The 25,018-nt window shown below is 42.9% G+C and overlaps 1 protein-coding gene across 9 annotated transcripts in view; it reads left to right on the forward strand.

Annotated features, from left to right (window-relative positions):
* LOC147010657 (centrosomal protein of 85 kDa-like) overlaps positions 1-20,168 on the forward strand; it is a 90,703-nt gene extending 70,535 nt beyond the window's left edge. For 7 of the 9 annotated variants that reach the window (XM_085860014.1, XM_085860015.1, XM_085860011.1 and 4 more), the window contains 2 exons: positions 11,638-11,863; positions 17,128-20,168. In XM_085860014.1, coding sequence (XP_085716140.1) covers positions 11,638-11,863; positions 17,128-17,297 — 396 coding nt within the window. In that variant the 3' untranslated portion in view covers positions 17,298-20,168. Of the gene's footprint in view, positions 1-11,596; positions 11,864-17,127 lie in introns of those variants that run through there. The other 2 variants (XM_085860018.1, XM_085860019.1) reach the window with 2 other exon arrangements.
* Positions 20,169-25,018: the final 4,850 nt, after the last annotated feature.

Here is a 25,018-nt window from a genome sequence, read left to right on the forward strand (position 1 = left end):
GTGGATATAGCCCTGGAATGTGAAGATAAATTCTGTTATCTTGGTGATATGATTGGTGCACGTGGTAGTGTGGAAGCAGCAGTGATTGCAAGAATTGGAAGTGGCTAGAGGATGTTTAGGGAGTTGTTACTCCTCTTGACATCAAGAGGGAACTCTGTCAAAATAATGGGAAAACTTTATGCAACTTGCGTTAGAAGTGTAATGTTGTACGGCAGTAAAACATTGGTGATCAAAGAGGATGAACGGAGGTGTGAACAAAATGAAACGAGAATGGTGAGATGGATGTGTAATGTGACACTGAAGGATAGGAAACCAAATGTGGAATTAAGAGATAGGTGAGGTAGAGAAAGCATTAGTGAGGTTATGTGTAGGTATAGGTTGAGATGGTTCAGACATGTGGAAAGTATAGGGGTGGGCAGCTGTGTGAAGAGGTGTATAAATATGAATGTGAATTGGAGGAGAGTGAGAGGCCGTCTGAGGAAAACATGGGCTGTGTTGCTGAGAGACGATCTTGGAGTTGAAGGCCTCACGAGAGGGTTATAGCAGGGGATTGTGCAGCCTGGAAAGCAGCTTTAAGGTGAACCACAGCTTACACATGCAAGCATGGAAACGGTTGTAAAATGATGATGATTGCTGCATAGGATCAGAATGACCCCAATTAGTGCATAGGGTGTTTTTATCTTTGCCGTTGGTCTTGGGTGGGGGGGGGGGGAGAAGACTCTATTATCTATGTGAATGTATGTTGTGTAGTATCGCCTCCAGGTGGGGGTGGGTATTACAAGTCTCCATCATTTACAGTGCAGTATTCCCCACGTTTTCCTGTGAAGTGAGGTGTTTTCAATTTTAAGCAGTTAGGTATGTTTTTGCTTCATGCACATAACCTGAATTATTGTACACCGCTCCTTCCCAATGCCATATCCAGGCGATGCATGACGTCATCCTTGGGTTCCGAAGGAAGGGAGTACTCAGTTTTCACTCCGTTTTTTGTTTGTTTGTTTGTTTATTTGCCCGGGCGATATCTCTGCCATCCTTTGAGTGAAGAAGCTGAAATTTGGGGACAAAATTGAAGATGTGCTTTGGCAAAAAAATATAATTTTTTTGATTAATCAATTCATTGATTAATTACTTATCAGTTTAATAATTACTTTTTTTGTCTTATCCTGGCAACATCTCAGGCACCTTTTGAGCGAGGAAGCTGATATTTGTACATGACAGTGACCAAGTGATTTGGCTATAAAATAGTATTTTTCATTTATTGATTAATCAATTAATCGATTAATTGTTTTCTTTCTTGCTTTCCGGGCGATTTCTCAGCCATCCTTTGAGCTAAGAAGCTGAAATTTGGGGACAACAGTGAAGATGTTCTTTGGCAAAAATGTTATTTTTCATTTTTTTATTAATCTATTTATTGATTAATTACTTATCTATTTAATAATTACTTTTTTGTCTCATCCTGGCAATATCTCAGGCACCTTTTGAGTGAGGAAGCTGATATTTGTACATGACAGTGACCAAGTGATTTGGCTGTAAAAGAGTATTTTTCATTTATTGATTAATCAATTAATCGATTAATTGTTTTCTTTCTTGCTTTCCGGGCAATATCTCAGCCATCCTTTGCGCTCGAAAGCTGAAATTTGGTGACAACAGTGAAGATGTTCTTTGGCAAAAATGTTATTTTTCATTTTTTTATTAATCCATTAATTGATTAATTTTTCATTTTTCTATTAATTACTTAATTTTCAAAAACTTAGATTCGGATTAAATGGTGGTGGTTTAGGTATGGGATTCGGCAATTGATTGAGAAATTAATTATTTTACGATTATTATTTACTTATTTTAATTCTGCAGTTAAATAATCAATCAATTATTGTACACCGCTCCCTCCCAATTCTGACTCCTTGCGCTGCAAGGCAGCATCGCCGGGCGCCAAAGGCACCCCAGCGATGTCGCACGCTGGAGGACTTATTTATTTGGCATTTGGGGCAGTGTACTTTGAATGTACCGCAACTTTTTTTTGCGTGTTATTACAGAGCTGTCGGTTGCCTATACTTTGATATGAAGCCTTAACCCCAAATAAAGGTATGCGTCAAGAACGTGTTGCATGCTTGAAACAAGATCGTCCATAGGGCAGGTACTCTGCTAGTGTTTGTAATAATGGAAAACAGCAAGTGACTAAACCCCCAACTTTCATACTTTTTATTTATTTATTTATTTTAGAAAAGTATGACGGAAAAGCTCTGAAAAAAACTAATTTCTCAAATGAAACAACAACCTCGTGCAAAGTATTGACTTGCGTTATAATAGCTATAAATAAATAACTATCAATGTTAATCACTGAGTTTTCTCTGACCACACTGAAACTTTTTTTGTGAAAGTACTAGTGAGCAAGAAAAAAGGTTGAGTGTCATACGGACCAAAGCTCAACGATGTTCCTTCACCGACTGGAGCAGTGGGGAAACAATCAAATGTATGAATGAAATGGAAATGAGGAAGGGGTAGGAAACGCAGCAACAGACCCAAACGCAGCCCATACAATGACGCACTAACTCGGCATGTAAACACATAGTACAGCGGATAAGCACAATAATTGTGCATTTTATGAGAAAAGCATGAATTTCTGATGTAGTTCGTGAATACCATAAGGTTTATTTTCAGACATGGAGGGAAGTCAGATTTGACCTCTGAGGACCGTGAGAGGTCAAATCCAAGATGGCCGCCAGTCCACCAGGTCTTATGTTCAAACGCGTTTAATTTTGGAACTAAACTGTAAAAAAAACATTTAAGGTGTCATTTCCAACTAAGTTTGGAATGGCCATTCGTTTGGTGATACCTTTGAGATCGCCAGGAGCCAAGGAAATGCATTTCGATCAAGGTCAAAGTCAAATAACGTTAACTTTTGGACATTCTTTTGGCAAAGCCAATGGATTGGACCTATGCAATATAGCGAAACTTCGCTTCCATTTTGACACTATAGGGATAATAATACAAAAAAATAACAGAATACTCCCATGCTGCTAGTCTATTTAATACTTTATTAATAGCAATGATGATGATGATGGTAATGGTAGTGATCAAAATCTAACAGCCTCCAGAACAGAACACAGTGCAGTGCACTTGAGCACAGCTTTGGCACACTTGCACTGTCCAGTGCATCATTTCTCACAGCGACAGCGGATCAATTCATGGCACGATTTTGATGCTTCGGGGTGAGTGGTCCAAAGCGGCTGCTACCCAGTTGTTTCCTTTGTCCAGCCCCAATCAGATGGCTCTGGCATCTCTGGATCCAGGACCAATGCCTGGTTCCAACAGTTGGCCTGGTCGCAAGTACGCTTGATGTGCTGTTTGAGTGCTGCCTGGGTTGGAGGAATGTTCTCTAGAGTTCAAACCAGTGAGAGCACGGAAGTGAATCATGCCAGGAATCAGCTCTTCACACAGAAGTCTAGGTCGTACATTAGCACCACAAATCGCTCTAGCAGTAACATTGATCCTTCACTGACCTCACTTGGCGTGCATAGGAGTTCAATGAAAGCATCATTCACCTCTGGGAAAGACTTCCAAGTTTCCCAGGCAGTCTTCTTTCCTCTGCCAGCGAATGCAGATACAGTATCACACCTGGTGAAAGCGTGAAGGACTGGGAGAGTCAGACACTGTGTTGGATTCATTGTGGCAACCATTTTGTAAACAGCTATGTAATGAAAGCTTGACCCGACACCAAAGGCAACCCACAGCTCATTAAGGTCCAGTCAGTCACACCTTGACGTTTTAGCCAGCAATGGCAACGTATTAAAATGTATGTAAAACGCTGGCTTACGTTGAACTTTTGATGTTTTTTTTTTTTAAAGATTCGGACATATTCATAACGACTTGGTCTTGTGCACAACATATTAGTAACGGACACAGAACGTTTCATTGTGTTATAGATAACTTATACCAACGAATGCTGAACCTGTTGTCAGCGTTCACAACCTATGCCCAACGATAGTTTAACTTAGGCATAGCGCGCTGTACGTATCGCCGACGATGACGTGACGTAGCCTATTAAAAGGCTGCCACACAATGATTCAAATCATAACCGCCGCAGAAATGGAAGTGTCAACATCGCAGTCACACCTTGGCGATCTTGCCAGCGTATGCCGACCTCTAAAAATGCGTCTAAAACGTTGGCGCACGTCGAATACGGTATGGGTAAGTTTGGTATGCGTGAATAGAACGCTAAAGTACGCTATCATACGTCGTAGTAAGTGGAGTACGTCTTGTAATTTTAAACATGTTGAAAATTTTACGACGTACTTGCCATATGACACACGCTCCGCATGCGATGGGAATAAGTTGTACTCACGTTACGCGATCGTTGACACACATCGACACACGTTACTTGAAAGGTACTAAGTCGAAACGCGTCAAGGTAATGGTTAGGGTCAGTGTTAAAGACTCCCGGTTTTTTTTTTTCTTCGGTATGACGGTGTTAAGTGTACAGTGCGGTTATGATTCAATTCGTTGAGTGGCAGCCTATTAATTATATTATATTATAACCGCACTAGAAATCGAAGTGTCAAAATTACCATCATACCAAAGGAAGGAAGAAAAAAATAAAAAAAATAAAACCAGAGAGTCTTGGACACTGACGCCAACCATTACCTTGATGTGTTTCGACTTTTGAGCACCTTACAAGTAACGTGTGTCTGTGTGTCACCGATCGCGTAACGTGAGTACAACACGTTACTCATAGGTTAGAAATAAGTTTCGGGTATGCTAAACCTTACCTAGACGTGTTTCGACTTATGAGTAACTTACAAGTAATGTGTGTCGACGTGTGTCAACGATCGCGTGACGTGCCGACAACTTATGGCCAGCGTTATGCGTAACGTGTGAGTTATACGCTGGCATAAGTCTTAAAATTTCAAGCATGGAAAATTTGAGGACAACCGAAAAGTACAACGTTTAAAGCCAGCGTACAATGACGTATGGCAGTGTTTTTCAGCGTGCTCTCAATGTTATCAAAACTTACCCATAACGTATTCGACGTGTACCAGCGTTTTAGACAAATTTTCAAAAAATCGGCATAAGCTGGCTAAAACGTCAAGGTGTGACTGGTCCTTTAGGAGCTGTCTTGCTGAATGAAGCTACAGCCAGTACTACCACATCAGTAGCAACGGTACGTATGGTCACCTTCTTACACCCCTTTAGCACAGAATCTGCCACATGCAGAAGTAGATGAGTGTCGGCCTCCTCCTGCGAACATGGGGCAAGGCAGGCCAAGTATGACTCAGCCGGAGAGCAAAGGACTCCACTTCCATCTGTTGCATACAGTTCCTTGCCCTCTGCTAGAGGAAGATGAACAACTACGCGTGACAGGAAAGCAAACAATTCGGTTTTGTTTTCATCGCATCAAAGGAAGTCCTTCCAGTTCTTTGGCATCACAGTAGAAGGAGCCACTCTTTTCCTGGTGCCCTTTCCCCTCTTCTGTCTTGTTGATGCTTTGAGGCTGGCGGGTCTGGTTCCAAAATTAAGGACGTTTGAACATTAGACCCGGGTGACTAGCGGGCATCTTGGATTTGACCTCTCACTGTCCCCTCAGAGGTCAAATCTGACTTCCCTCCACACCCGAAAATAAACATTATGGTATGACCTAACTATGCTAGAAATTTCATGCTTTTTTCATAAAATGCACAATTTGTAAAAATATGAGAGCTTATCCGCTGTACTAACATGCTAAGGCACTCAGAGAGATGTGCATTTAAAATACATGACATCATCAAATTATATATCACCCATAAAAAAAAAAAAATGTTAAACAGGCAATTTCAGAACAGATCTGTTCAGCTTTCGAAGACAGCCTCTCAGAGGAGAGAAGATCACATTTGGATGTACTTATGTACCCTGCATACTGTTGTTTATTATGACTTTCTGTGACTTATTTGAATTAAATACCAATTTAAATCCAATATTGAGGAGACACCTTCTTTCCCGCCATTGCGTTTGCTTTAAATGAAGATTAAAGGATGCAGCCAAAATCGCCCGTGCCGTAATAAAAGCCTGAACCACACGGGGCATCTGGGAAAAAGCATTCCTCTTCCTCCACTGTGTGCAGCACAAGGCTGCGAGTTGCATCATTGGCCGGGGGGTGCGGCTATACCGCTGATGCAACGCCCCTACTGCCAGTACACGGGTACTCATTTTGCCGACCCAGGAAGGATGGCAGGCTGAGTCAACCCTCTCTGGTGTTAATTCAATGGCCCGGAAAAAGCCCGTGTGTTCAGGATGTTGGGCTGAGCGACTTTGGACACACGGCAGTATTTAAATAAGTAATTAGACGCATTCCTCATTATTGATGGCTTTCATTTTGGTTGACCAGTTGTTATAGATGCCTGAAAAGAAAAGTAAGAAGATGCTGTAGATCTTATTGAGGTAAACCTGGTGGTATATTGAATGACAAGGAAGTAGTTTGACGTAAAACCTGATTTTATAACATTGCCTGTTTTCAAAGACCAAACGTTAACACGTTCACGACCAGGGAAGCAAGCGTTTTGGTGAGTTTAGTTTGGTACAAGCAAAAATCGAACAAAGTTTGTCATGGATAATGGTTCTGGCTGAATTCTGTCTGCAAAATACGGTTTGCATTGTTGAAAGTGTACAATGGTTCATTTGAACACGAACACTCGAACGTTCGACCATACTAAATTCATGTTGTTCAGATTCGGCTTATGCTGTATCTAATAATAATTTTCAACGAAGAAGTGGTTGTGTGCGTGTGCGTGTGCATATGCGTGCCTGCCAGCCTATGATGTGTGTGCCAATATTTAACTGATGATGACCACATTTGCCGTTTATACATCAGACGCATCTCCTGTCTGTAATGCTGAGCATTGCCGCGGATTATGTCTCACACGGTAAAACCGCATAATCCACACAGAACAACCATCTGTCTGCCACCCAGACAATTGTTCCTGCTAATGCAAACCATTCAACCAGAAGGCATGTGGTGTGATCGGCGGGGTAAATCGAAATATGTGGAGTGTGACGAGCATTCCCCCAATCTCTAATGGACATGAAGTCCTACGCTAAGCTGAGGCCTCCGCATTAATTAGATGATTAGATTTTGGTGAAGATCCAAATCTGAATCCAGATCCGAGAATTTTTTTAAGTGATTAGTCACCATTGAGTGATGGGGCTGAAATGACATGTAGCAGGATATCTCAAAAAGTTGGTGGGCAGGTTGGGTATGTAACAAGGACAAATTGATTCGATTTTGGTGAAGATCGAAATCTGGATCCGGATACTTGAATGTTTTTTTTTTAACGGATTCTTCACCATTAAGTGATAAGGTAAAACGAAAAAAAATGTGATGGGGCACGATATTTCAAAATTTTTTGGATGGATTCGGACGAAATTTGGTGGATGAGTTGGTATGGTGACAAGAATAAGCCAATAAAATTTCAGTTTAGGACCGAATCCAGATCCGGCCTATCAGTGGGATACAAAACGTAAACTAATCATCCTGGTGGAGGTATGCGCTCGATCGAGTGCCCTTCCAGTTATTACTGCTATTTGCCACAATTGCATTTTCAACATCAATTCCCTGAATTTTGCCAAAGCTCCACGGAGTGTTCTTTGCAAGAAAGGCGAGTATTATACAACATTATGGTGCATGTGAATGTTCAAACTCCCTCATGCTTGAATTCTGCTTGTTCTTCTGCTGTATGCTGTCAATGCTGTTTGGTTCCATGTGAGGCTCCAGAATTTATTAAAAAAAATTTATGTCCTTTATCTGAAGCCTTACCCTCAAAACTGATTTGTAGTTCTTGGGTTGGTGGATGCATGAAATTTAAACGGATGCCGGTGTAATGTGATCTTTTGCCTAAATCCTCCACCCCACCCTTCCAAACCTCCCTGTTTTCATTCATTTCCAATCACATCCACCCACTTTTACTTGCTTAGTTTACTTACTTAGCTGTAGCTTCTTCTGTACTGACTTAGCGAGCTTACTTATTACTTACTTCGCTACATTCTCCTCTTGCTTTTTTCCTTGGATGCACCTCCACCCTCCCCCTCATCCTCTCCATTTTGGCTCCACTTCTCTAATCCATTTATTCTTCAAGCTTTCCTTTTCTTGTCCCTCATTTTTTCCCCCAACCTCCCTTCCTAACACACTCATCCCTCCAACTGACTCGTCCTCTCTTCCTGTCTTTCGTTTGTTTAGTACATGAGGCTGCTAAAACACTTGAGGCTGATTGTCAGGTCAGGCCAAATTAGATCTGTGACTTGCTACAGGTATCATGTAAACCTGTACTAAGCTGTTCCATGGTTGGGTTGTTGGCGAATAAACCGTCTTTCCCACCAGGTTTCCTTGTGAGGAGGGTGTATGGATATTGACACCCAGCAGGATTAAAAACAAAACCTCTCAAAGGGTGGGGAGCTCCTTTTGAGCCACCACCCATCCATATCGAGTGCCCAACTGTGTCTGTGGATGTCCTCCTGCAGTTGGGTTACTTTTTTGGGAGATTGCTGGCAGGATTTGTACTCCGGCCACCGTAAAACTTCATTCCGCAAAACCCATAAACGCAAAGGAAATTGAAAACCCACTCCATGGGAGTACCTCCTGTGCTGCTTCCCTTTGTGGGGCAGCTCAGCGGATGACGGAATTTGGGCAAAGCCTTCGGGACGGACCTCCATTCTTTGATGATTGGAGGAAAAGCATGGCGTAAATTTCCTGGGTTAGATTGCAGTGGTGTGTGGCGGAGTGGTGCTGAGGTGTCGTATGAGACAAAGGATTCGTCACCCCTTGAAGTATTGTTTCCCTGGTCTATGTATCTGCTCTGACTGAGGTGAGTGATCTCACCGTGAAGGACGCATTCTATGCCACACTCGAGTCTGCGTTTGATCACTGCCACAGGTGAGACACTCTTCTAGTCTTGGGGGATTTCAATGCATCGACTGGCACTGATAGAGATGGTTATGACACATGTTTTGGTCCCCATGGGTCTGGAACTGTGAACCAGAATCGCACTAAGTTTCTTGACCTTGCATGAAGTCATAGACTTTGTCTGCTTCATCATATCAGTGCCCACAGGCTCACTTTTGGACTTGGTATTCCATTGCTGGTGATGTGGCAAAGGAGATTGATCATGTGCTCGTTGATGGTTATTGGAGGGTGATCCAGAACTGTAGGAGTGATCGGAGTGCTCAGTTCCTCAATCCCAACCACAGGCTTGTTGGAGCAACTCCGAAGTTGCAGCTTAAATCCGGGAGAATGGTACCAACCCAGCCTAGGCTGGGTGTTGGCAAGCTCAAGGATGAGAGGCTGGTTGAGGAGTTTGTGAACAGGCTGAGTGGGGATTTAGAGTGTCTGGGTGCTTTGGGGAATCAAGAATGTGCAGTTTCTTCAAGACTACTATCCTTCATGGACCTCTGGTCACCTGCACATGTTGCTGTGTTTGAGCCTGGGGAATAACTGCTAAAATCCATCTGTCTGGGTTCTTCCTGACATCTTTGTACTTTGTTCCTTTCACATTTTTTTCGGATATATATATATATATATATATATATATATATATATATATATATATATATATATATATATATATATATATATTGTGAACTGGTGAAAATGGGGTAAAGCTCCTGGGATCTGTGGCATCCATTCTGAACTTCTCAAGACTGGTGGAAATGCTTTACTTGTGTACAGCACTCGTTTTACGCAGTTCTGTGCTCTGTTTGCAACACAAGCATCATCCCAACTGACTGGAAGAGGGGCCTTGTTCCTCTCTGGAAAGGGAAGGGTGATCTCCAGGACTGCAACAACTATTGAGTGCTGACGCTGCTCTCAGTGCCGGCCAAGGTCTTTGCTTCGATAATTCTTGAGAGGGTTTGCCACAGTCTGCTTGAGCACAGCACCCAGACCAGTCAGGCTTTACACCAAAGAGGTCAATGATTGACCGAATCCTTGTTCTTTGGGTTCTCACCAAATGCAGACAAGAGTTTCAGCAGGGGCTCCTTGCAGCCTGTGATGATCTCTGCAAAGCAATCGATTCGATGAATCGGGATGCCCTCTGGAGGATTCTCGGTTTTCGTGAGTTGCCACCAAAACTGATCAATATGATGTCTGAACTATACCCTGGTACTGAGCGTGCTGTGAGATGTGGTGGTTCAATCGCTGACTTATTTCCAGTTGTTACTGGAGTTAGTCAGGGATGTGTACTGGCTCCCACACTTTTCAGCGCTTGTATGGACTGGATTCTGGGGAGGATGTCTGAGAGGTCACACTGCACTGCATTGTTTGGGAATGTCAAGATCTCTGACCTTGATTTCGCAGATGATGCACTCATCTTTGCGAAAACTCTGGATATCCTTTTGGGGGCCCTCATGGTGCTGAATGAGGAGTCGGGACTGGATTCTGGGGAGGATGTATGAGAGGTCACACTACGCTGCATTGTTTGGGAATGTCAAGATCTCTGACATTGATTTCACAGATGATGCAGTCATCTTTGCAAAAACTCTGGATATCCTTTTGGGGGCCCTCGTGGTGCTGAATGAGGAGTCTTAGCCACTAGGATTACAGGTTTCCTGGGTCAAAACTAAGATCCAGGCTTTCATTGACATCGTGGATGCTGCTATCTTGTTTATACCCGTTTGTGGTGAGGATGTTGAGGTCAAGGAGAGATTCACTTACCTTGTCAGTGATATTCATGTTTCCACTGGCTGTGAGCCAGAGGTCAATAGACATCTGGGTCATGCCTGGGAAGTCATGGATTCACTGGATCATGGGGCGTTGTGCTGTCGGTCCCTGTGCAGGAGGATCAAAGTCCAAGTCTTCAGGTCCTTGGTGCTTCCAGACCTGGACCCTGCCCAGGGATCTGGGACAGAGACTTAAGTCCTTCGGTACCAGTTCTCTTCAGAGAATTCTTGGCTATTGCTGGTCAGACTTTGTGTCCAACAAGCGGTTGCTGAGAGTCTCAGATGAGATTTGTTACCTGCATAGTCCGTGAGTGTCAGCTGTGGCTGTATGGACATGTGGTTCGTTTTCTTGATGTTGATGCTGCTCACCAGATTCAGCGAGGGAGCCTTGTGAGTGGAGGAGGCCAATGGTCCAATCATGTGCCTGTGGTTGCAGCACGTTGATCGGCATCTCAAGGAGATTGGGATGCGCCAGGCATCTGCCTGGGGGTTGGCCAGATGGAGGCCGCTGGAGTCCCGGCAAAAAGTGGATGTAGCGATGCTGTTCTCTGGCACATGCTCCCATACCTGACCTCACCTGACCTGACCTCAAAGACTTGCTTACGTCATAAAGCATTTTAATTTTTTTTTTAATTTCTGTTTGTTCTCTGTCATTAATTTATCTCGTGGGAGTTCATTGTAGACGGCTGAATGTATTTCAAATGTTGATGATTGCACAAAGGAAGAAAATAATCTGTTGAAGGAGGGTTGAATATTACTTGTGTATCGTGTTGTATATTGCAACATACGCTCACCAAATGAATTTTCTTCAGTTCTTGCTTTTGTATTTTTTTTTTTTTAATGGACATCAACAGTCTTGTTCAATGCACTTTTACCAAAAGTCATTTCCTTTATATTGTGAATTCAAAACTAATTTCCACAGCCCTGAACGTCGATGTTTGAGGCTGAATTGTGTCTGAGCAGCTGGCGACGCAGAACCAAGACCTGTTGGAGCAGAAACTGAACCTTCAGGACAGGCTTCAGATGGAGACCGAAGAACACAGCACCGATTTGAATCGGGAGCGAATGGCAGCAGAATTGCGTCAGGAAATGCGGCATTGCTTTTCGGAGTTGCAATCCCTGTGTTCGGTGTTGAGCAAACACTTCCAGGGCCAAGATCCGAACATTTCCCAGCTGCTTGGCATTCAGAGTGAGTTTGGAGTGAAAGTGCCAATAAGGCGATTTGTGTTCTAGTGTTTAAGTATTTTGTTCAATTGAATTAATATAAGGATTTTTAAAAGTTGTAGAAACAAAAATTCTGGACGTTTGCTTCTGTTGATGCAGCGTCTTTTTACACCACCTTATTTAACACTTTGCATTCTTTCTCTGTACCTGTTGTTTGTGTCCTTTACGATGTCTCTAAAAACTGTAAGTTTCCTGTTTGGAGTTATTTTTAATTTTGTTGGAGTACCAGACAAGCAGACACTAAAATTATCTCACTCCTCTCTGCGCATGCACGATCGAGACAAATTCAAAGCCAAAGTACTGCTAAACTGCAGGTTTGTTTTCCGATTCATGTTCTGATTTGTGTTGAAAATATAACATCCAATCGAAATAGTTGTTCGTCATTCATAAACCGATGTTTGTAGACACAGAAAGACACGAAGTGAACTAATTTCTTAATCCCACTTTTTGGCTCACGCATGCAATGTAACTATCAGATTCCAAAGCTAAGTTGGTTTAGCCTAGCTCATACTTTGATGAGAGACCTCTATAAAAGACTTGGTGTTTTAGCTGATCGATGGCAAGGACGGTAGTGTGTTCGCTTCGGAGCTCTCTGTAATGGGTTTGTTCCCTTCAGCAGTTTAATTTCACTAAAACTACCATTCTGGTGCAGTGCTGGCATGTGACTTTGTATCTCAGCATGTACCATCAAAGCTGGCTGTCTTATCGACATTCATGTTGCAGATGTTAAGATCCACCATTATCTTTTGAAAGAGTTGGACATTACATGTAATTTGACCAATTCCTTGTCTCGAGAGATTAAATTAGGTGTACAAGTTAATAAATAAAAGGGATGTGGATCGTGTTGAATGAGGATTCAGTTAGAATGGACCGTCATGCCTGTGGTGTATCCACATTCAATTGACGAGATTGATTGATCGATTTTAAAATTGAATATGGATACGCTACAGGCATGCCAGGCCAAGTGGCTCTGTTTAACTAACCTTTTTACAGCCTGTTCAAGGAGTGGCCCATGACCCTTGGAGGGATTCTAATGTTGGTAACCCTTTCACTCTCGTGGTTGGCAGTCCTCGGCAGCAGGTCTAAATGACAGTGTCACTGTAGTTAAGACAGAAAATAGGTCACATGAAGTCTGCAGTGAAATGAGATTTCCACCGTGCCAAAAGTATAATAGGTGCCCCCAAAATAAGGTACTCATAGCAAAAGTGTCTTTCAAATGGCTTCGAATGTAGCGAAGACAATTTATCTGTGAAATTACTTTAGACCTCTTGTTTTTGTGTCCATCCAAGCACGTTTTGAATTTGCAGTTTCTGTGCGGCTTTGTCTTGGGGTTTACGTAAGAATACCGATCTTTGACTCCTCATACATTCTCACATGGAGGAAGAATAACAGCACTTTGCTGCATATTCTGTATGTCCACGGCAAAAAAAAAGAAAAAGTAACAGTGGACAGTTATGCCACCAGTGTTTTGGCTTTATCATCTCGCACAGAACTACCGATGACCTTTTCCTGTTTTGTTGCTGCAAGATTAATGAGAAAGCCCCGTCCTTTGTAATTATTGAGCCTCGGGCCTGTCCCATGCCGCAGTAATAACCCAATGGCCCTCGTTTGAATGTGAAGAGTGAAATATGCATGAAGGCACGTTTAGTGACCAATTCATTTGCAGCACCGTACGGCACATCTTTAAAAAGTCGTATTGTGGAGTCATATCGGCTACTAAAATGCAAGTATTTTATTGCGTGATAATATTGATCCATCTTTGCTTCTTCTTCAGTTTGTACTCCTTTTTGGGTGGTAAGCCACGGCCATGCTTTGTGCCGTTTTCTTCCTGGATTGATCATTACCTCCACCATCGAAGGTGAAGGAGGTTGTTTTCACCCCTTTCTGTCTGTTGGGTCGCCAAAATAGGTAACCCTTATTTTCAGTAATTCTGTCTGTCTGTTTGGATGTTTGTTCGTTTGTCATCAGCATAATTGGGAGTAAATGTGGGCCGATTTTGACCAAACTCGGGTGGTAGGTACATCTTATGACCTCGTGCTTTGGAAATTGTGATGGTTGCTTGGGACACTTTGGTTCCCTAGCAACAGCCGAAAAACCTTCAAAATCGGTACCGTTCACGCAAAATAAATTCCGAAAGCCATTATCCCACGTAGGCTTATGAAATTTGGCATGAATCATCTACAGGTGATGCTCTACCAAATATATTCCGTTTTTTGTGATATATGGAATAGTTTACCCGCAGCGCCCCCTACAAATGGGGTATGCCCGAAAATTGGTGAAAATTGAAGGTCCCCTAGCGACCAGGTGAGTGCATCGATCCGAATGAAACATTGCAGGTTCATAGCACCCAATGAGTGCTACAACTTTGCCTCAGGACATATTGACCGATATTGTTTAGGTCAGGGGTCAAAGGTCAATTAGTGCAAAAATCGATAATATGTGAGAGCTGGAGGTGCCTTCGCGCCAAATGCTACTCCTAGGGTTATGGTCAGATGGTCATGAAAATTCACACTAATCATCTGGAATGCATTGTGCACAAACGGTCTGATTTTCGATTTATATCTTTGTTCACCCACAGCGCCCCCTCGAACTTTGGAGATTTCCGAAATCAAACCGCATTTTCGGTACTTTTCATTCAAATTGATACCGAGTAGTTATCAGTAGATGGAACTCGATGAGATTTGGTATGCATAATCTTAAGGTGATTCCCTATCCGCTATTTGACATCCATTTTGTTCTATATCTTATAGTTTCCAAATGGCAACCCTCTCAACTTGGGTGTCTGAGGGCCTTTGAGCATTCCTGCTGAAAATTCAAAGTACACTAGCTCCAAGACGGTTGAACCGAATCGAATGAATCTTTACATGGTTATAGACTGTAATGAGTACTACAGCTTTGCTCATTTGCATAATGACCTCTCTCCAGTAGGTCAGGGGTCAAAGGTCAATGAGTGCATTTTTCGGGCAAAATGACCATTCAAAGCCGCCTTGCTCCTACACCGGTTAACCAATACGAATGAAAATTCATAGGTACATAGAACTCAATGGGTACTACAACTTTGCTTCAGGACATATTGACCTATCTCAGCTAAGTCAGGGGTCAAAGGTCAATGAGTGCATTGTTCGGGCAAAATGACCATTCAAAGCCCCCTTTCTTGTACACTGGTTAACTGATTCAATTGCAATTTCGTAAGTACTTAGTACTAGATTAACTCAGATCAGGGGTCAAAGGTCATCGGATGCTCGGCGACCCATGGCCGCCTACCGGCTTGTCTGTCTTTGTTTGTTTGTCTGTGTGCAGGATATCTCAAAAAGTTGTGGATGGATCCGGATGAAATTTTGTGGAGAGGTTGGGTGTGTCACAAGGACGAACTGATTAGATTTTGGTGAAGATCCAGATCCGACTACGAGAATTTTTCAAGTGATGCTTCACCATTGGGAGATGGAGCCAAAAATGAGAAATGGCACGATATCTCAAAAAGTTGTGCATGGATTCGGGTGAAACTTGGTGGACATGTTGGGTGTTTGGCAAGGACGAATCGATTTGATTTTGGTGTCGATTCGAATCCGGATCTTGATACGAGAAATATTTAATTTTTAAAGTGATTCTTCTCACCATTGAGAGATAGTGCCAAAAACGATGTCGTACTATATAGCATGATATTTCAAGAATGTATTGTGCCCGATATGTTCTCGTGGATCAGGTATTACGTGGCGGAGGTATCCGCTCCACCGAGTGCCCTTCTAGTTTTTGTTTGTTTTGGTTTTTAGCTCAAGGTTTCTCTAAAAAGTGAATTAGTCCTCTCGCGTGAGTGGTTAATCTACTCGTTATGCTTCTGTTATGCGGGAGCTCATGTGAATGACATCAATCTTTGCTGGCCTTTCCTTCTATTGTTTATATTTGTTTTTTGTTTTGGTTATTCTCTCTTGTTTTCCTACTGTATCTGTTTCTAATTTAATTTCTACCTTTGCTTCTTTTGTCTTTCTCTTTTGTCTTTATGCGTAAGCCAGTAATGGATTTATATTTTTTTCAGCATCATTGAATTAATGGTGTCTTTTGGCTTCAAGTTTGGAATATATTTTCTCCACAAATTTTATATCGACCATTTTGTCTTGCTTATGAACCTACCTTTTGTCAGTGTGAACAGCAGATCACGGCTACGTAGATGGCTGTTGTCAATGTGAACTTGTTGAAAAAAAAAAAAAAAATCCATGTGACCCTTACCCACTGCTCCTTTTGGGTGGTGACCAATTGTAATTAAATGTCCAAAGGAAATATCTTTCTTACTTTACACACATGACAGTCTGTTATGATAAGATAAAATGAAGTAGTCTTGCTGGTGTCGATCTGTGTTGGCGGACAGGGAGAACAAATCAATGGAAGGAATCCACAGGACGTTTATTTCGGTATGGTAATGGCCATGGAAAGCAAGGAGAAGCTGACGTTTTGGGCGTGAACCCATCGTTCATGATTTTATTCTGACGAAGGGTTAACGCCCAAAATGTCAGCTTCTTCTTGCTTCCCATGGCAGTTAGCATTACCTCCATCAATGTTCTGTTGATTCCATCCATTGTGGTATGAAAAGGGTCTCTCCTCTTGCTTTTGACCTTTTTTTTTTTCTTTAAGCTCCCAATAGGTCATTTTTGTCAGCATTTCAAAAATCATGCTCGCCATCAGCTTTACGAATGTTATATTAACTCGAGATGCATGAAATGCAAAATAAAACGAACCGGTGACCTGCAGAGTCAAGTTCGCATGAAAATCCTGGAAACGGTTCCAAGTGACTCGGCACAATCCATTGTCACTCCCATTCGTCAAAATACTGTACTACAACAGCAATGGAGATTGAAATTTAGCCAGAGCGGAAAGAAGACCTGTCTATGTCACGAGAGATTGTATCTCTGATCTGAGATAGTGAGGAGCATTTAGCAAGGGGTGGGAGGGTGGTTGTGTTTGTATTTGCAGTAAATATTTAGTTTTCATTTTCATAAAAGTTTTGGTGATGGATGTGTAATAAGTTGTGGCATCAGGCACATCAACATTTGCTTCGCCATTCATATGTTTGACGTACTTTGAGCAATTCCGTTAACTTCACGAAGGTTTTTATTCTGATGGAATTATAATTGGACACCTCGCAGCACTTTTGAGTTCTCTCAGCCAACTTCATCTTGCTATTCATCACTTTTTTTTCCTTCTTTTTTTTTTTCCATTTTGCACTGCCCATTGCAGCTTCACTGACCCCTGGAGTGGATGAAAACCTCACAGAATTGGAAAATGTGGAGTCGTTGACCCAAGGCATGGAGAGCCTACGTTCCATGCGGCGCGACCTGGATGAGCTGCGTGCTCTGGTGTGTGACCGGTACGCTCAGAGCATGGCTGAGAACTGCCACTTGCAGTGACTTGTGCGGTGGGACTTGGGAACACGATGGAGGTGCTCCTTTGTTAGCAAATGGAAGTCGATGCTGCGGGCAGGCCGCCGCACAGTTTGCACTTTATGCTATTATTTCGAAATGACTGTAAACTGTGCAATTCATACGCACCTTAATTTAAATCGAGCAGATATCAGATGAAGCATGGAGTCCTGCGATTACAGCCAAAATGAACATTCCATGCTTCGCAGTTCGGCTTTACCTTAAAGCTCACCTGACTTCGGGAACATGTTGGGTTTTGACAGCAAATGACACTGCATCTTGGACAACACTAGCCACGTCCGGTCTCTCCCTCGAGAGGTTTAGCATCCTAAAAAAACTGGAACCAAAGTGATGGCATGGAAATATGGTTCATGACAGACTGTTATTTATTCTCATTGTGAATCGGTGTGATAAAATTAGCCATTCGGTGGATAGGGAAGAATTTTTTTTTCCTTACAAGTTTTTGGGAAGATGGCAAAGGGGATGGGCCAGGGAGGTGGGTGATAGCGAAATAGTTAAACTAGTTATGCATTAATTTTTTTTGTATTGCTTTTTGTTTTACTGGATAATTAATCCAGATCAAATTTTAATCAAATTTCCATTAAACGTTTTCCATGCTTTGTTTTAAAATTCACAAATTAAATGTACTTTTTGAGTTCTGGACCTTTTTATCGCTTGTGTAAATTGACTCGATGTTCAATCTTTCCCATGTTCGGGTTTTGTGGTTCAGCAAATGGAACGGCTCCACGAGCATGTGCTATCGGAGTTTTTGGATTACTACTGATATGCTCCTGTGTATTTTGAGTCTGTTTATGGTTGAAGAGTGGAAAACGTTCCTTTTTAATTTTCGCTGGTTTTGAATGCAAACCTGAAAAAAAAAAAAATATATATATATATATATATATATATATATATATATATATATATATATATATATATATATATATATATATATATATGTCAAATGCAATTGAAAATGTATTTAAACGTTCAACTTTTTGAAAACGTCCATTGTTCCGTTTCAAAGTGAGTGACTCCAGAGCTGTTGCCAGCATACTGAGTTATCGCTGATTGATTGATTCTCTTTGTTGATGAGCAGTCAAGCATGGGAAAGGATGGACAGCGGGGCCACAACAATATGCAAAAGCGGATCCTGCATTTGTGGCTTAAACACTAAGGCACCGCAAGGATTTTAACATCCGTCACCGCGTGATGCTTAAACACACGCCTGTTTATTGCTTCATTTTCATTGTTCACTGCCAAATCGCTCCTGCTCGTTTATTGCTCCATTACCAGCAGCTTCAATTGAGATGACGTATTCAGGAGCCACCCCAGGTCTGTGTCTTGTGGAGGGAGGCTTTAATTATGATGGAGTGCAGTTTGAGGCATGGAGAGACTCGGTAGGGTTCCGGTGCATCTTGCATACCTTCTACGAGCGATTAACGCTACATGCCTATAATAGAGGTGCTCTGGAAAGAGTGGGTTGGAATTCGATCCGCCATTATCTTTGCTTCCACACTCGTATCCGGGCCTGTGCGTGAGAGATAAAGGATGGTTAACTGCCAAATTGTTGCGCTTTGTGATCTGAGCAGGACTAACACAGTATGTCCTACAAGTGGGTTGTCATTGTGTATTGATAGCAGGGCTGGAAGGTCTGAATTTTGCATTCTGACCTCCACTTGGAACCTATCAGGGGGGTGAACCACCAAAGTGGTTGATGTCCACAGCAAAGAAACCATGGTGCTTTGCAAATGATGAAATCAATAGGATGTCAATTGAGATATGCTAACCACTGTGGGAAGCAATGAGAAGCTGATGTTTCAGACATTAACCCTTCATCATTTGCTCCGACGAAGGGACACTGCACGAAATGTCAACTTCTTGCTTCCAAGGTGGTTAGCATACATAAATTGACATCTTGTTGATTTAATCCATTGTTCTTCCTGCACACTGATGCAGATCAACACTGGCCGACACCAGCAAGACTAGTTCTAGTTCTTCATTCTATTAAGCCTGACTTTGGCTTAGCGGTTCAGGTGGCTGGCTTGGGATCCTCGGGTCCTGAGTTTGAGCCCCGTTGGCTGCTGAATTAACACGAGGTGGGGTTGACTCGGCTTGTCATCCTTCCGAGGTCAGCAAAATGAGCACCAGTGTACTGGTAATAGGACACTGCATCAGCGGCATAGCCGCGTCCCTAACCGATGATGCAACCAGCAGCCACAAGGCAGCACACGAGAGAGAGAGTGTGTGTGTGTGTGTGTGTGTGTGTGTGTGTGTGTGTGTGTGTGTGTGTGTGTGTGTGTGTGTGTGTGTGTGTGTGTGTGTGTGTGTGTGTGTGTGTGTGTGTGTGTGTGTGTGTGTGTGTCTTTATTCTATATCGTTCTTTCATGTCTGAAGTTGAATTCCTCAGACCAAAATTTTTGATTCAGATTTCTGCAGGTGAATGTGGAACGATGATGGAATGTCCTTCGTAGGTTTACACACAAATTTTGAAAATGGCCTTGCTCTTTCCTCCCATTCATTCATAAGCTGTGCAAAGAATGTGTGAGAGCTCAGATTTGTTTTGTTTGTTCAACTTGGTGGCCATTTACATATTGTATACTAAAAATGGCTTAATTTTCAGATGTTCTCCCCTTCCCAATTCCTCACATCCACAACTACTGCATGTATGTTCCATCTACCCTTTCCTCTCCCCTCTCTATTCCTGACTCTCTACAAACCCTTTTGACTTGTCTACTACCCCCTTCCTTCATGTTCCCAATTTATTCCCCAAAAGTTTCAGCCTCCCTCCTCCACTGTGTATGTAATGCATCGGTAATCTTTCACTAAACATTAAAACTGCTGCCTTGACAAGAACAACAGCCTTTGTTTGTGGTTCTGAAACTGTCTTTGCTTTCAATATCATTGCTTCACAAAGAGTATTTACTGAAAAGGAGAATTCCCTTGTCATTCGTTTAATCGAGCTATGGTAACCCTTTGAGGAGGCACGATCAACCATTTAATTTGTGGAACATGGTTCATTCGCTGAACTGTTGAGAAAATGTGCGAAACGAACGCAATGTAGATGACCATTCCTCTGGTGGATGCGTAGCATAAGCCGACTTCATGAGTGCTTCTTACTGATGAGGGATGACCACGACTTGGATCCACGGAGAAAATAAATCCAGAAACGAGTAACCGGCTTCTGATGGTATTCGTAATTGTTCGATAAAGACTGATTTATTAAATCAAATGAAATGTCATGGGTATCACACCAGCAAAGATTTTGATTTGTATAAATCGTGTCCGATGATAAATAGGTTTATCTCCCAAATGGGAACTGAAACTTGTACCGTCCTTGTCTTTTTCTCCGTAAGTTTGGTTAAGTCAAACACGTGCATTTTTCACACATTTGGAAGAAATTCCACTCCTCCTCGAGCGCTTTGTCCACTTTGTTTTGGGGATTTTGTTTTCCCTTTTACTTCCCTGTCCTTCTCAAACAACGCTATATCCACATTCCCTTATCTGCCTCATCTTCCTCACATCGCGTTGTCGATAAAGGTGATTCCAAGCATAGCTGTCGTGAAAGTTGTCATTTCATTTCAAACTAAATGGGTAAATCTGAACTGCAGTGTGGTTTTTTTTTTTGTTTGTTTGTTTGTTTTGTGCTATCTCGGTTTTGTTTCGCTGTTTATGGAACATTGAACAGGAATGAGTTAAAAGTTTGTTAAGCCGTCCTGAAGAAGATGTGGACGTCACCATTTGTTTTTTTTTTAATGTTTGGATAACAAAGCTTTATCATTACCAAGTCCATTTTTGTGTCATGGTGCTGAACCTAATCCCTTTGGGTGACCTCAATGGATTATTTATTTTAAAACACCCTTTTCAGAAAACTTTCAGTCATATTCAAGAGTGTAATGGTAAGGTTGACAAAAAAACCAAAACAATACAATAAATTAATTATACCGAGTGATGACTGAGCATTCTACACCGTCACCATTGGAAATTAAGCCCGAAAATTATGTTGCATTGACTGATAATGCCGTGAATTTTGCACTGCTTAAACCCTCTGTTATTGTGGCAAAAACAAAACAAATTAATTATTTCTGTGTCCATCCACACAAATAGCAGCTGCATTGACTAGGCCGTGCTTGCCTGTAGCGCTTATTTAGTGCAATGTGGATCGAGAACAAATGGCTTTTATGGTTTATCAATGCTATCAACGCTGTACAGACTGGCCTGAAAGTCACGTTACCCCTCTCCAGTAAAGCATTCGTTCTTAAACTCAATTCATATACAGTTTATATTGTGCAGTACATACTTGCAATAATTAGTCATTGGAGCTGTATGTGCTCCATCATTCTCCTGAGTCAGTATTGCTGCATACCACATTGAGGGAGGGAGGAGGTACGAGGAATTTAGCATGGGTACTTACAATGAATTAAGGTGCAGAAGGAGGCTATTCGGCCCATCATGCAAGCACCACACCAATCCAGATTTAATAAATCCATCGATACCCCTTCCCTTCGTTTGCAGCCTTTTGGCTGCTACACTGGTACTCATTTTGCCGACCTCTGAAGGATAACAGGCTGAGTCAACCCCCTGGTGTTAATTCAGCGGAAAATGGGGATTGAACTCACGACCCTAGGATCCCAAGCCACCACCCTAACTGCTAAGCCAACAACAGGTTCCAGTTACTGGTCTCATTGTAGGGTAAAGCAAATTTCAGGCCACTGTGTAGAATGAAGAACTCATCTTGCTGGTGAAGGCTCATGTCAATCACACAGATATAACGATGGGTAGAACGATTGTCAAAAATGTCGTCATCTCCTGGCTTCACACGCTGGTTAGTATACCTCAATCAACGTTCCATGGATTTTATCCATCAATCAACATTGTGGATTTATATCTCTCTTAATCCACATGTTGGTTTTTCTGAATGCAGTCCTGTGCTGCATGGCCAGCAGCAGAGAGGTCTAGTGTGTTTCTGCCTTGGGTTTGATCGTGCTTATGTTTCTTTATTTGTGAAAGGCCCAATAACTTGAGTATCATACACCCAACACGATTCTTGCATCCATGGTTTCTGTTCCTTTAAGGGACCTTTAAGGATTATGCCACACTGTGGCATCTGGGCTCGTCAAAAAGTTTGTTAAACAAGTGAACTTTGAAAGCTAGTTATGTGACAGACAAGAAATCCCTTCATTAATGTCACATTTCGGCAAGGAAATTGTGAACCACCTAGAATATTTAGTGTAAAGGCTTAAATGATGTGAGAAAAAGGATGAAAGCTAAAATGAGAAAACGGTTTTCACTTTATGGCAGAGGAAGAAGAGTTTGATCAATGCGTTTGATATGACTCGACAGAGCTCAGAAAGAATTGAAATAGCAATTCAGTTCAAAACCAAGTGAGTATGGTAATAAGATTGAGAGTTATAACAAACTTGTCTGAGATGGAAGCACATCAAACTTTGTTTCCACCTCCCTGATTTTATTAGCGGCTGATGCAAAAAGATGTCTTCTTCAAGCATGGAATGACAGATGACTGATCCATCATGCTATCTTGAATGGATGCCTGAAACAAGAAGCTTTGCTGGATGCTAAACCACGCAATTATTTTGCGTTTCTAAGGAGGATATAATTTGAAAATAAAAACATTGAAAAGATTCCTTACAATCAGCATCAAACATTGTTCCTATTAATTTTAAGATCCTGAATGAACTGCAAATGAGAATTTGTTGCACCATATTTATCAAAATGACAGATGGCTGGTATCCATAATCATGAAGATAGCTGAGAAAGATTGGATTGTTGAGAATATAGCTAATTAGGTGGGGTACCCTGCGCTGCACGGGGGGGGGGGGGAGGGGGGGCTGCCAGTGTTCTGGCACATGTTATACATTGAAAATGTATGGAGTTATTGCCCTCGTGGTGGTGAGCAGGTGGGGGTTTCTGCATGTGTTGGACATTGAAAAGCTATGGAGTTACTGGTCTCATTGTGGTGAGCTTTTGCCTGCGAGCCGGCACCACTCACTCACTCATGGAAATGTTTATTACTTTCAAGGTGGGCTGGAAAGTTTACATTTTGCATACTGATTATCATATATATAAGGCGATTTGCTGAGGCTCCGAGATAAGGCCAAGTACATGGACTTAGAGTGGCTGGTTCATGGTTTCAGCGCCCACAAGCTCATCGCTGGACTTGGTATTCCAACGCTGGCGGTGTGGCAAAGGAAATTGACCATGTCCTCATTGACGATTGCTGGCGGATGATCTAGAACTGCAGGGTCTACCGGAGTGCTCAGTTCCTCAATACTGACTACAGGCTTGTTGTAGCAACTCTAAAGCTGCACCTTAAATCCAGGAGAATGGTACCATCCCAGCCTAGGCTGGATGTTGGCAAGCTCAGGGATGAGAGAGTAGCTGAGGAGTTTGCGAACAGGCTGAGTGGACACTTGGGGGGGTCTGGGTGCTTTGGGGGGGGGTCCTGAAGAGTTGTGGAGCGCCTTCAAGACCACCATCCTTGATGTTGCCGGTGGATGTCTTGGAACTCACCGCAGGGCAAAGAAGAATTTTGTCTCTCAAGGGACACTGGATACCATTGACCAGAGTCGCAGGGCCAGGCTGAATGGCAGAGCTGAGCTGTTCAGGAAGCTGAGGCGTAAAACTGTACGTGCACTGAGGGTGGACAAGGAGGCCTATGTGCGAGGATTCTGTGAGGGGGTAGAGCATCACTTGTGGACAGGTGATTCTCGTCCCGCTTACAGGGGAATTCGCGCATTGCGTTCATCCAAGCCCATCCCTCGGAGCACTGCAGTTAGAGCAGAGAGTGGTCGGCTCTTGACAGAGGAGTCTGAAGTGAAGGCCCGCTGGGCCGGTTACTTTGAGCGGTTGTACCAGGCTGATCCCCCAACTGTCGAGTTGGACGTCAAGGGTGTTACAATCCCTGTTGCTGACCCTCGAATCAACTGTGGTCCACCTTCGCTTGTGGAAACACGGGCTGTGGTGAACCGGTTGAAATGGGGCAAAGCTCCAGGGATCTGTGGCATCCATGCTGAACTTCTCAAGGCTGGTGGAAATGCTGCACTCGTGTCGTTGCATGCAGTTTTGTGCTCTGCCTGGAACACAGGCATCATCCCAACTGATTGGAAGAGGGGCCTTGTTGTCCCTCTCTGGAAAGGGAAGGGTGATCGCCAAGACTGCAACAACTACCGAGGGGTGACGCTGCTCTCAGTGCCGGGCAAGGTCTTTGCTCGGATAATTCTTGATGGGGTTCGCCACCATCTGCTTGAGTATCAGCGTCCAGAGCAGTCACGCTTCACACCAAAGAGGTCAACGATTGACCGTATCCTTGCTCTTCGTGTCCTCACCGAACGCAGACGAGAGTTTCGGCAGGGGCTGCTTGCAGCCTATGTTGTTCTCTGAAAAGTGTCCGTGAGCGTCAATTGCGGCTGTATGGACATGTGGCTCATTTTCCTGACGCTGATCCTGCTCACCAGATTCTCTCAGCGGGGGAGTCTCGTGAGTGGAGGAGGCCAGTGGGCCGACCACGTGCCTCATGGTTGCAGCAGGTTGACCATCATCTCAAGGAGATGGGGATGGGCCTGGCATCTGCCTGGGGGGTGGCCAGACGGAGGCCCCTGGAGTACCGGCGGAAAGTGGACGCAGCAACGCGCATGATCTGGCACATGCTCCTATACCTGACCCCCTCCGCTGTCCGTTTGCACCAAAGA

Source organism: Eptatretus burgeri, chromosome 16 (assembly GCF_056783735.1).
Source record: "Eptatretus burgeri isolate ZD-2024b chromosome 16, Ebu_testis_v1, whole genome shotgun sequence".
Taxonomy (NCBI): domain Eukaryota; kingdom Metazoa; phylum Chordata; class Myxini; order Myxiniformes; family Myxinidae; genus Eptatretus; species Eptatretus burgeri.